The sequence below is a fragment of the Poecilia reticulata genome, chromosome 17 (assembly GCF_904066995.2).
Source record: "Poecilia reticulata chromosome 17, P_reticulata-male-v2, whole genome shotgun sequence".
In the NCBI taxonomy this organism is placed as follows: domain Eukaryota; kingdom Metazoa; phylum Chordata; class Actinopteri; order Cyprinodontiformes; family Poeciliidae; genus Poecilia; species Poecilia reticulata.
Window position 1 is genome coordinate 15,518,901 of NC_088846.1, and position 13,175 is coordinate 15,532,075.

At 40.8% G+C, this 13,175-nt stretch overlaps 2 protein-coding genes across 10 annotated transcripts in view; one reads left to right on the plus strand and one right to left on the minus strand.

Annotated features, from left to right (window-relative positions):
• clcn2a (chloride channel, voltage-sensitive 2a) overlaps window positions 1–13,175 on the minus strand; it is a 51,688-nt gene that overhangs the window by 24,904 nt on the left and 13,609 nt on the right. For all 8 annotated transcript variants that reach the window (XM_081598593.1, XM_081598595.1, XM_081598591.1 and 5 more), the window contains exon 2: window positions 2,196–2,364. In XM_081598593.1, the coding sequence (XP_081454719.1) occupies window positions 2,196–2,364 (169 nt within the window). The remainder of the gene's footprint in view (window positions 1–2,195; window positions 2,365–13,175) is intronic.
• Window positions 3,360–5,847, plus strand: LOC103479596 (zona pellucida sperm-binding protein 4-like). 2 transcript variants are annotated; one of them, XM_008434126.3, is made up of 8 exons: window positions 3,360–3,779; window positions 3,865–4,052; window positions 4,234–4,331; window positions 4,546–4,703; window positions 4,772–4,964; window positions 5,035–5,182; window positions 5,263–5,338; window positions 5,698–5,847. In XM_008434126.3, the coding sequence occupies exons 1-8, from the start codon at window positions 3,497–3,499 to the stop codon at window positions 5,793–5,795; spliced, it is 1,242 nt and encodes a 413-aa protein (XP_008432348.2). In that variant the 5' UTR covers window positions 3,360–3,496; the 3' UTR covers window positions 5,796–5,847. The 2 variants fall into 2 exon arrangements, with proteins under 2 accessions (XP_008432348.2, XP_008432347.2); XM_008434125.3 differs by having other exon boundaries at window positions 3,367–3,779; window positions 4,231–4,331.

A 13,175-nucleotide genomic window follows, 5' to 3' on the forward strand; every position in this document is an offset into this window, starting at 1 on the left:
CTGAAGATGGATCTAAAAATACAAACACCACTTGATCTACGGGGCGCACACCGCAGACAGAGAGCGCACACAAATCAGCGGCTGCTGATCCAGGAATGGAGGCTTCAAGAGGTCGGCTTCGCAGAGAACAGGAGAGGTTGGGCTGATATAGTGCAGTTTGCACCGCGGGTGCAATCAATCACACTTTAATCAGACCACTAAAGTCACAGGGGATGGAAGCATAAATTGATCCTGGAGATCAGCGGCGTTGGTTTAGTCATAAACACCTTTTTTCCTACTTAGACAGGCTTTTACTGAATCTCGCAAAGTTCAAACAGAAAACAATTAAACTCCAACTAATTTCCCTTGAGCTCAGGGGCAGAAGGGGAAGAGATGGATGCATTTCCTAAAACTGCAGTTCCCCACATCCCTCACCACGTCAAACATAAAACATATACGCATTTCCCATGAGCACGTCATGGGAATCTCTCATATTTAAACTTTCTGGCACTAGTATAGATGTGTGCATCTTCTCGAGTGTGGGCACATAATTAAGATCTCTTGGAAAAATATGCAGTGATTGGAAAGCAGAAAAGAAGTAAAAAAATGATCTGTTATGCAGTTTAATAAGCCAGAGATCAAAATTCTGCAGGCAGTAAGCAAGAGGCAGGGTAGAACCTGGACAGTTTATCACTTGGTAACACCTGAAGGGCAAATTATTGTATAAAAACAAATTAACAAAAAATAGCACATATTTTCATTTGTGGGTGTGAAAGTGGAATATTTGAAGAAAAATGTCATAAAAGCCATACATGCACACAAGGTGAACCTGCATTCTCCATCCAGGTTCACTGGGATTTGAACCCAAGAACCCAAGACCTTGCTGCAATGCAAAGGTGTCAACAACTGTGTGAAACTGCACAGCACTTAAATAAACCCAAACATATAGTATTAAATAATAAAACTGAGTTAAGCAAAGGCTGCATAGTTTTAGATAAACGGACGTTAACAATAAGTTTTAACAATAATGTCACTAGTACGGTTGGTAGGTTGATCTTAAAAGCAACTTGTGTTTATTTTTAAATCAACGAAATATCAAAACAACATAGTAATTTATAAAGGTCGGAAAGTGCTACGGAAGGCACAATTTCACGTCGCTTTCTATGTGTGTGTGTGTGAAACTAGATCCAAAGATTTTTCCAAACAGACAAAAGTACTGCAGATAAAGTCTGTGCACTTTTTGTTTTAGTATGCGGTGGCTGTAACCCGATAAGTCCCCAAGGCCTCTGATATTTGAGATTCCTCTCTCATATAGCATATTTTTCTACAGTCAAGGAACTGTGGCGGTGCTGTACTGCATAAAATAGGCAGCATCCTTTGTACTTCACAATCAATTATGTCTACGTTTAGCAAGGTACACCGTAGGCAAAACGAATCCATAAACTGTCAGTTTTAAACTGTCTTATTTTATGTTCATAAAAACATCAATAGATTCAGTGAATCCTTCAAAAATAATGCATTTATTCAGATGGTGGTCAACATATTCAGCCTAAAATGATGCAAATAAGGAGAGTTACTACTCGTACCTATGAACTAAAATTGATAAGGTGTTTCTTTGGGGGAAAAAAACAAAAACAATATCTTTGTTACAGGCCCTCCTGTTGCCTCCTGCCACTCCGTTACTGTTGAATCCATCAGTCTGAAGTGGAGCTCTCTCTGGCAGCGCCACTCCCTTATATGCCCTCAGCTGGGAACACCAGACAAAAAAAATAATACAAAAATCTGACGGTTCAGATCAGAGTTCAACTCACAAAAGCAAAAAACACACACAGTAAAGCAAGTATCTCCCCACACATACGTGGACTGACAAATACACTGCGGGCCGCTGGCAGCCAGCAGAGGGTGCACACATTGAGGCAGCCCTTGTTAGCTGCAGGTTGTTGCTCAGATCAGTCACTTTTAATCTTGCTCACATCCTGCCCTGCTCCCAGGTGTCAGGTAGCTGCGCCGCCGTAACTTCAAGGAGCCAGTGTTTTCACGCTGCTTGCATGTCTGCTGGAGCTCTGCAATCTGCCATAAAAGGCTGTTTCACACACACACACACACACACTGCACACAGCCAGCCCTATGCTGGACTGACCTTCAGGAGGGTTTTCCACGTTGACACAGTTATTTTTTGTGTCAGGTCTGAGGCTTGCTGAATGACCATCACTTACCCTGGCACTTTGCACAGGGATCTTTCTCATACTCCAGCAGGTCTGCGGTGCGGCTTCGAACGCTGGTGTTCCTCCGCAGGCCACCGCCGTCCCGCACGCCTCCATCCCGCAGGCGGGCCGCCTCCTCCTTGGCATACACCCCCAGCTCCTGGGTGTAACGCCCATACATCTGTATATACGTAATGCAGGGAAAAAAAAAACACCTTAGTGCAGGTAATGGAGGTGGGAGGCAGATATGACTCAGCAGGGTTTGTGTTTAAAAACTGACATCTCACAGCGGGACGGCAGGCTTACGTAAACACTGAGAAACTTCAGCCCAAACTGAGCCTAATAACAGAGAGGGTGAGGAAAGTTACACAATTGAAAAGTTGTTGAATTCATATTTAGACCGCGTTGTACAGCAGCAAGGTTAAAAAAAGTGAGTCATAGTTTTTTATTTCAATATTTCGATAGTGTTTCCAAATACATTGGAAACACTATCTATCCTGAATCAAAATATGATGGGAAACTATATCAAGTTTCTTATCTTTCTGCAGACAGTGAAGAAAAAGTGATGATGTGCGACTAAAAAATAGCAGTGTCTGCATTTCTCTGTACAAACTTAAACATTCACTCTATAACCAGGACATTTTTTTATATTTTTTTTTTGTGTTCCTGTGTTTTACTGGATTAACACTGAGTTTTAGAAACACTACTGTTTCAAGGAGCTGCATCACGTCTGTGTTGCATAAAGTAGAACAACATATGGAAACTGTGAGCAGGTATTCCAGCCCAGTATGACTGGATCATTGGATTAAAATAGAAAAAAAAATCATAATTTTATACAAGTATTTAATAATTATAAAAACATCACCAACAACAATAATTCAATAAAATTTGTGTTCAATACAAGTCAAAACAACATATTAATACGTAGGCTTCCTATTTAATTTATTATTTAACATTTATGCATTAAATAAAATTATATGAATAAATTTTATCTGTAAACATACTTTATTTATTTATTGCATTGCAGGATTTCTAGCCCATCTTAACGCAGAAGCAACTTCCCTCAACGCAAAGCCTAATTGGCACATTCACCTCAAGAGAAAATCCACAGAGTTTTCGCTCCTCGGTCTTGAAGTGACTTCCCAGACAACAAGCTCTACCTGTCACATCCTCGCTCATTAACTCCACAGGCCTGTCACACATTAACTCCTGACGAGAGGCGGAGCTCCAAGCGAGACGGCGCCACAATCAGCTAGCTGTGTACAAAAGCTGTGACGGGGGAACAGCGTGTCCTACATCTCCGGTTTTGTTTAATGTCCGCCATGATGGAGCTGTTCAAGTGTCTGCTCGGTGTTGTTTTGGTTTGTGGCGTTTCTGCCCAGCAGTACTGGCTGCAGCCACAGAAACACCCGCTCACGCCTACTTTCCAGAAGCCTCAGCAGCAGTCGAAGGTGCCCCCACCTGCAGCTCCATTTCATGAATGTGTCCTGGAAGAGGCTGAGAAGATCCAGTGTGGGGCTCCAGGGATCACGGTTGATGAGTGTCAAGACATTAGCTGCTGTTTTGATGGGCACATGTGCTACTATGGGAAAGCGGGTATGTATGTGTAACTTCACTTTTTTTTTTCTCCTATTTTAATTTTTGTAATAAACACTCATGTATTGCACTTTTTCTTGCCCAGTAACTGTACAGTGCACCAGGGATGGCCAGTTTGTGGTGGTTGTGGCCAGAGAAGCCACTTGGCCACCCCTGGATGTCAACTCGGTCAGCTTGCTTGAGCCAAATGAAGCTTTCTGTGGGCCAGTTGATGGCACCTCTGCCTTTGCCATCTTTCAGTTTCCTGTGACTGCATGTGGAACAACACTTAAGGTGGTTTTTATGGTCCCCAATTTCAAAACTACCATTAATCCCTTTTAAACAGTCTAACTGAATATCAAAGCATGAACTGGTATTTGCTGTTTTAGTTGTGGAGTACTGTTGCCAACTACAAAGAGGTTTAAATGGACTGGATGGTATGACTCAAGCTTTAATGTATTGCTATTTACAGCAGAACGATGAAGGTTATGTGGTGTATGAAAACCATATGGTGTCTTCGTATGAGGTGGGAATTGGACCCAAAGGCTCAATCACCAGGGACAGCCATTTTGAGTAAGTTCACTTTTCCTCAATTATGCCCCCCCACCCCCACAAGTAAATGTGTTTATTGGCGCATTTAAATGTGGTCTACAGTAAATTTTCAGGATAAAACTGACCTGTGAAGCCTCAAAGTATATTCTGAGAGCATGCCAATTTGTTGGCCTATTGAATCGTCTTGCAAGATGCAAACACTTTTAACAGAACATGAAGGCTCGTCTTCCTGCAGATTGCTGTTCCAGTGTCGGTACTTGGGCACAACTGTGGAGGCTCTCGTTCTGGAGGTGAACCCCGTTCCTCCGCCAATGTCTGTTGCTGCTGCAGGACCCCTGCGAGTGGAGCTCAGACTGGGCAAGGGCCAGTGTGTTTCCAAAGGATGTCTTAATGGTATGTGGCATTAAATTCACCACACGAGGTTCGGCGAGGTAAACCTAATCGAGCTGATATGATTGCAGATGTGGCGGCATATAGTTCCTTCTACAGCTCTTCTGACTACCCGATCTCTAAAGTGCTGAGAGAACCAGTTTACGTTGAGGTCCGTCTCTTGGGGAGATCTGACCCAAACATTGTCCTGAACCTGGAACGCTGCTGGGCCACTTCAAACCCAAACCCTCAAAGTGTACCACAGTGGGACCTTCTAGTGGATGGGTATGCAAGTGTTCATGTTAACTGGCTTCATGCCAATTGTACTTACAAAATATGCTTTGCTTGTATGCAGCTGTCCCTACCCTGATGACCGGTATCTCACCACAGTGATTCCTCTGGATGGCTCTTCTGGCCTCGAGTATCCAACTCACTACAAACGTTTCGTCAGCCGGATGTTCAGCTTTGTGAATTCTGACACCTTCGCTCTTCAGAAGGATACGGTACCACTGTCTGCTTTCATGGCTAAATGGCATTGCCATACTCGCTTGTCAAAGGTTGACTATGTGCTCCTGACTTCCAGGTGTTCATTCATTGTGCCACAGCTGTATGCTATCCAAGCAGGGAAAACTCCTGCGAACAGCAATGCCACAGGCAAAGTGAGTATCCTCTGAAATTTAGCTGCTGGGTGACGTTGTAGAAGTGTGATGGGGGGGAACCTGGTTCAATTTACAGGTTCTACACATGATGGAGGTCTTAAAACTAAAACTTTAATTTACAAACCAGAAGTAACTAATTTTTGGGAGTTGGGATGCTGACTTGACAAATTGTCAGCAGACTTGGCCATATTGCAGTGCAAAGGAAAGACTGATTTGCTTTAAAGAAAAACTTGGTGGTTTCTTTTAAAGGGGAAAAATGGATTTGTGGCCTCTTTACAACCAACTTGCTCTCCAGTCTTATAGATACAGTTGCTGCAACAGTCATTAACTAGAAATCAAATGTTTCTGAAATCTTTCAGGAAGAGCCGCAGCGGAGAAGGTCCCCTCCAGCCACAGGCTCCTGGTGTCGAGTGGTAAAGTGATCCTGTTAAAGTCCACATCTCATCAGAAGCAATGATCCATTCAGTGCTGTATGAACTGTTTTTTTAAATAAAGCTGGCTGAAAGTTGTTTCCTGCTTCTGCATTTTTAATTCCTGAATTGCTCTTTGACTCAAAGTGGGCTGCTATGGTAATGTACACATTTGCTCCCAGTCACTAGCACTGGGATGATGCCCTATAGATCCAGAAAGCCCCCACTGAGTCTGCCAAAAGAAACTGTTCATTATACAAACTTGCATTGAATGGCACTAGTTGCCTGTTGCCACACAAACCCACAAGGTTTCTTTAAAGGGAGGACTTCAAATGCCAACTAAGGCAACTTTCTAACCTGCCAAAGACCATGTAGGCAGCTTAATATAGGGATTCCACTGAATTTAACATGTACCCACAGGAGTAAGGGGAGGATCTGGCTCCTCTGACTCTTGCGTTGTAACCTTCTGTTTTTACTGCTGTGCTCCACCTCCCTTTGTTTTCCCTGCCTCATTGAGATGGGCATCACGACTCCACCAGCCTAACTCACTCTGCTTGCATGAACAGAGGTGCAGGAGGGGAAAGAGGAGCAGCAAAGGATGTCAGGATACTGATTGTCTTCCTCTTTCAACTCCTGTCCTGCTGGAAGGTATTGAGGTAACGACGCCTCGTCTCTAAAGTTCACAGAAACGATCTCTGGAGCCTGCCACTAGATGTGAATAACTATTAGATCCTGAGTGAATGAGCATCTGGAGTAAAATTGTAAAGCTTTTATGGCTAAATTATTGGACAAGTCTAGACTGTTTATAGATGAGCTTTATCTTAAAGTCAGATCTTTGCATTTTTTCTGTTTTATATTCGTATGAAAATCATTAACCCTTTACCAAAGCTAAAATTACTCTAATCACTCCAGGGCAGAGATGTAGCGCTATCACAGTAAGGCTTTTAAGACGTTTCCATTTGCTTCCTTGTGTTGCAGTTGAAATCACTTTCATGCACATGGTATGCTAAACAGTTTTCGCCTCACTGCCTGATATTAAAAATGTTTCTATTTAATGTCCGAGATCAAAATTATACCATATATTTTAGTCACATCAAAAGAAGTTGGTGCTCTTGATTACTTTTTTTTTTTTTTTTTTTTTTTTACAATTTTGGAAAGCCAAAATGATGTCATGACTTTTTACAGGTTAACATCTGAGTTAAATGTGATTTAAGACGATCTATGTTGCATCAAAAATAAATGAACCAAGTCCTCCACAACCAAACTTGTGCATCTCCAAACTTTGATTCATCTTCAGTTTCCAGATGCCACAAGGTTCCACATTAATCTGTTCGAACTCTGATTTAATGTCAGACAGGCAGAGAAGTAAAGGCAAGAATATCTAAACCACCGTTAAACCATTAATCCAATCTTATGATTCCTATGGTTATTGAGTTTACATAAAGCTCAAATGAAAATATGAACACAGTTTAAGGGGATACAAATTTCCTTTCATAAAATCTTATGTAATGTCAACAGTGACAATAATTGCTATGGAGTGCTTTTAGCTGCTATGTTCATGCACTAAGTTGCCTTTGGCTAAAATATTGAATGTGTTCACATTTACTAGCAAAAATGCCAAAAAGTTTGACAGGAATAAATACACTAAAGCAGTTACTCACAAAAAGATAGTTGTGCCTTTAAAAGTTAAAACATTTATGGTGTCAAATAATTTTGAATTATTTCAAAATAATTCAGAAATAATGCTTAAACATTATTTCTGCATATCAAGTTTTTTTTTTTTTTTTTTAGGACAAACTGCTAAAATGGGAAAGTGTTTGATTGGATGGACAATATGACAATGTTACAACCAGGATTACTTATTGCTAGATGTCTAGAATAAAGAAATCATGTAAACAAAACCTTTCTGATGACTTGAAGTAGACTAAAGGATCTTGAAAATCAAGACATTAAAATATTTGAGATGGGAAACGATGTCTGTATCTGGCTGCTTTCTTATTCACAGTGACCTATCATCCACAAAAACATGAAGGATGTAAAGGATTTAAAGATGTGGCATCAACCAGAATTTCTTCAAGTGTAAAGAATTTATCCAACAAGTCACGGAAGAAAAATACTGAAGCCGAATATCCGTCCCTTACTTAACAATAAACTCGAGCACACTTGGATTATACTGCAGGACAGGATTCCAAAGCAACACTGCAGTCAACCACTCATTGGCTACAAAACGTCCGTCAGTCCATTTTCTTCTGCTCATTTGGAGTCGGGTGGCGGAGGTAGCAACCTAAGTAGGAAGGCCTCGACTTCCCTCTCCCCAACCACTTGGGATATGGGGAGAGAAAAAAACGGGAAAACAAAATTAAGGATTTTAATTAAATCTGATTGCAATGTTGCCCCTTATGCTCCAAAACCATCCAGTGTTGCTGCATTAAAACAACTCTCCTCTGGAGCGATGAAATAGACTAACAGTGCCAATGCTTAATAGCAATCATTTTTAACCAAGTGTGGCACAACCAGTTATAAGGTTTAATGGGGGGGGGGAGCAAAAATATGCACTGTATGGCTGAATGATTCATTGGTTAAGTAGTTTAACAAGAAAACAGAACTGCTTTAAGATAACCTGATGCTTTTTCTGAAAGTATGTGAAAGAGCAGCTAAAGTACAAGAAAGACTTTAAGAACAGCTGATCAAGACAGCTTTAAAAGATTGCCTGAAAATTGTGCTGTTTAAGGAAAGAAGGGATCCTTTGAAATTTTGACTCCGGTAATTGTCACCCAAGGTCTTAATCTGAAACCTGATTCAAGACGCATTATGGAGAGCCAGCAATATATCTGCAGTGAGTTACAGTAGCCTAGTTTCAGGGCACTTGTTTTGATAAAATACACTAAAGGTTTTCTTAACAAAGAAACAGTCATGCTCCCCGTGAGTGTTGTTTTGTTGAGCTCGGAGCCAAAACAACAACTTTCCAGTTTCACTTCCTCGGTCAACAGTGATCCGACACAGAACCCAGAGCCAATATTCTATTAGCTCTCTTACAATGGAGAGCCAAGTCAGCCTCTAAAGGTCAGCCTGTGTGCCCTTTAGACGTTCTGAAAGTCATACAGCATACATCTAAAATAACCAGATGAGAGTGTGGCTGTTTTTTGGTTTATCAAAGAATCAACGGTTGCCTTTGGCTCAGGAGGAACACCCGTTTTCTGCCAGCTGAAAGGTTAGCTGCTCACTTCTCGCCTCCTCACTTATGTCGGTGTCTTCAGACACTGAGCGGCTACAGAGCTGCATAGCTCTCCCTCTCTCTCTGCAGGAGAGGCAGCAACAGAAGCAGGGTTAAATGAGAGTTAATATTGGATTCACACTGAGAAGGCAGAAACGTCAATCTAAATGAATTATAATGGGCCACATGTTCTGCTTGAATGTGTGTAATTGGTCCCTGGAATGATGCCCTAAAATTAAACACAGGTAACTGATGGGTATGTTTACAACAGGATGCTTTAAAAGCTGACACGGGATGCATTTTTCAGTCTCAATGTCCAAATCGTGTGCATGAAGCAGAAGAAATATAACGACTTACAGATTACTATAGGAAGAATCCACTTTTAGATCTTCATACTCTCAAGGGTCTCGTATCACACAGCAGTCAGATAGGAGACAAACGGTTCATATCGCAGGATCAAAGAGTTGGGGTTCACGCCGCCGGACAGGTTGCCAGTCAATCAACAGAGTCATTTAAGAGACAGAACAAACAAGCGTCCACATGCACAATCGATCCAAAGGGCAATCTAAAGAGACCATTTAACCTAACAGTCATGTTGTCAGGCTGTGGTTGAAGCTGCAGAGAGAACCCAGAGATGTACGAGGAGAACGTGCAAACTCCAGCTAGAGAGACGATTCAAACCTGGGAACTTCCTTTTGCAAAGCAACAACACTAACGTCTGAAACGCCACACAGCTCTGACCCAAACACAGAAACCAAGCGCTTGCTACCATTTCACTTGATGATTCTTGTACTGCGTTTACTTTTACTGTTCTCACTGCATCCTGTACAAGTCCAATATATTTCTTGATTGGTCTCAGCAGTATTGAGTTATTCAACAAAACATCAATCCCACCAATTTAGGACACACTCTCCAATATTCTGGATTAGCTCTTGTTTTCCTGTCATACTTTCATCATCTACAGCAGAAAGTTGTTTGCCATGTCCTGCTGAATAATGTACAGGCGACCTTGAAAAAGTTATCGACTTTAGTTCTCTTTGTAGCCTTTTCTTCCCTACGTCTACCATCAAAGCAGTGTATATCAACCAAAGGGTCGGGCTTTCATCAAAGAGTGTGGATCTGAAAACCTGTTGCTGAACAGTCGGGTCTCTTTTCATCTTTGGTCTGTAGCATGTTGCATCATGTCTTTGCCAAAAGTCATTTTGGAAATTGACTTGTCTGAGCAAAAGTCAATATTTCAATTGTGTGATGAACCAGCCTAGAAAATAGACTCAGGTCCCTCAGTGCTCTCAAGATATTTCCTTGTTCGTGTTAATATATCAACTATTGTTACCAGTGCAGGTTTGCACCTTTGGCTAAATTCTCCGGAATAAATTTCAGATTGTTTAATGATGCCTTACAATGTTAATTGAAAACAACACAAATACTTGTGTATATTTTAAACTTCTTCTGAGAATCTTTCAACACCTTCAAATTTTTCCTCACGCAAGCTTTTACGTCTATACATTTTCACATTTTGTCACATACCACAATGCATTGTGTTGAGATTTCACTGTAAAGATCAGCTCACACACTTCCTCCGTTCAGCACCATTGTTCAAGCTCAAGATTGTCGGCGTGCTGAAGCTCTTCTAATAGCGGAGAAACAACCGTTACAGGATAATTGATAATTTCTTGGGTTCTCAGTAGGCTCCGCTGTGGGAGACGAGGCCTGGAGGGACGGCTGCAGAGCAGCACAGAGGAAGAGGGAGGGACCTGTAAAGGTGTGCTTGTTTTCAGGCTAAGTTTCTTTTGGGTGACCTTGAAGTGAAGTTTTCTTAGTACAATGATTTTATTCTTGCCAATCTGCCACAACGGTCAGATTAATAAATTGCATAACTAATAGTTGACATGTGAACATTTTCTCCCATCTCTGTAGCTCGTCTCGTGTTACCATGTGGCTCTTCTCTTCTTCTCTAATTAGTGTTTTTTTCTCACCTGATCTATTTGATGGATCGCCATGTATCGGTTGAATTGCAGGTGTGCTGCCTGTTTTCAGATCAGATAGTTGACTAATTAATGTCCATTAAGCTCCGTTAGCTTTGTTTAGCCATATCAGAGTAGACAGAGTAGACTTTTTTTTTGTGGTGACAAAATGTGAAAGAAATTATCCTTTTTTCCAAGCAAAGTGATAAGAAATAAAATGAAGTTTATTAGGAAAAGCATGACACTGTGATAAAAGGCTAAAGGTCTGGGCTCTCCTTGGTTACTGTGCCTTGTCTGCCACTACTGGTGCTTTTTGCTGGTAAAACTAAAGCAATTTAACTGTTTCCAGACCAAACCCTTTACCAATTTTTTGACAGTTTCTTTGTTCCTTACAGTGTATCTTTGTGCAATAAATAAAGGTTTCCATAAATCAGAGCTGCATGTATGGTACGTGTTGTGTTGTGAGGCAAACTGACAGCTGTAGCTGCAGGAGTTGGTCACACGGGAGGTTAACTGGTCACAGATAACAGCTCATTTAACCCACAAAGAGAGTCCCACCTGCTGCTCCCCCAGGGGGCCGTGCTCCAGATGGCCTGTGACTTCTTTCACACAGGCCCGTGTAAGATACAAGCCCTGTCTGTACTTCTAGAGGGAGTTTGCTTCTGTGTCTGTACTGCACTAAAATATAGTTTGCTCAAGAGCCAAAAGAAAAGAAAATCCACATCAAAGTAACATCCTTTTGCTTTTTTCCTAGGTTTAGTCACCAATCAATGCATGCATCTGCAAATCACTACACAGCTTGTGATCTGCAGACACTGAAAGATGTGGGTCGCTTAATTTTGGAGATAGTCTGACAGTTTTGCGGGGTGTTTTTGACGACGTGAAAATGGCCCCTAAACTGGATTATGGATTGCATTTGGTTGTCTTTTGGTCATTTGTGTACCACAAATGACCAAAAGACAACTGTTTTCTGTTTTCATTTAACAAAGTCAACTGCTTCAGTTTTGTGAAAAACAGAAACGATCATATTTAAACCAATATCCATAAAATGAAACATTCTCCTAACAGTTTTCTACAAGAAATTTCAATTGTAAATTTATACATTTCAAATTGTAAGTTGAAATTTCTATATTTACTGTATTTTCTCCATGATAGCAACACTGTTTCAAATATTAACACTGGCTTTTAAAGGTCTTAAGGCATTTTTAGCAAAATGTTTTGGTTCACTTATATTTAATCCATTGTATTTGCTTCTTTAGCCCTTTGAGATCATAAGAGTAAAAGGGCATGTCAGGGGGAATGCAACAAAATTTAATTCTGTTCAATTAGTGTTGCTTTGCCTGCTTTATTTCTCAAATGTAAAGTCTGTACATTCAGACAGAGCAGTGCCCGTTTTAAATGCACTTTCATTTGTATAAACAAAGGAGGATTTAGATGGACTTTGCTCAGTGAAAAGGTGTTCCAGAGTCTTGTCTTGTCCAACAAGGAATACAACTCCACATTTTAGACAGAGCAAATGGGCCACAGAGGCCCTAAATGGATTTAAACCTTTAGCTGTTACGGTTTTAGCACTTGTAATGGGCCTGTGTATAATATCTGGAAAAACCTCTTCACGAGCAGGAAATATCTTCACATTATTATTTGATTTATCTAATTTCCAAAAAGCCTCTCCTCAGTGCAGCAGCACTGTTCTGGATCGCCTGCTGGGTTTTAACAGGAAGACTGTGCTGCATGTCCACCGAGCTCCAAGAAAGAAAAACCCGCCCCACACTCCACTGCCACATCTCACGATGTGTCACATTTGCTAAGTCAGACAATCTGCTTTCTGAGACTATGGATTTGTAATATTTTGGGACTAATTAGTGTGTTCAATTGGTTGCTTTAATCTCCTTGCTATTTGCTCTGTTGGCTTTTTTACAATGTTATCTTTCATTTTGAGGTTTCCAGTATTCAGTGTCGTATATTGCTCTCTTTGTTTCAAAAATCCATTTCCATTCCAAACAAATAAAGTGAAGTAAACACTGTTTTGAACTCTGCCTGAGTTGACATTTTACATTTTCAAAAAAACTCCTTTTGTCGCATTACAATAAAGTGGTTCAGTATGTTTTATTGGGATTCGTTTCTGATAGACCTACACAAGTATAGAGTTGATTAGGGGAAGGAAAGCTATAGTTTTAAAAAAATATTTCACAAACAAAAACCTAAAGTGTAATTTACACATATCTAGTTAGCCCTTTTCCTCTGATACC

Excerpts from the sequence above, each read along its gene's own strand:
- LOC103479596 (XM_008434125.3), top strand. The coding sequence starts at position 3,497 with ATGTCCGCCATGATGGAGCTGTTCAAGTGTCTGCTCGGTGTTGTTTTG. Across the intron at positions 4,332-4,545 it reads ACCAGGGACAGCCATTTTGA|ATTGCTGTTCCAGTGTCGGT; the intron begins GTAAGTTCACTT and ends GTCTTCCTGCAG. Across the intron at positions 4,965-5,034 it reads TGGGACCTTCTAGTGGATGG|CTGTCCCTACCCTGATGACC; the intron begins GTATGCAAGTGT and ends GCTTGTATGCAG.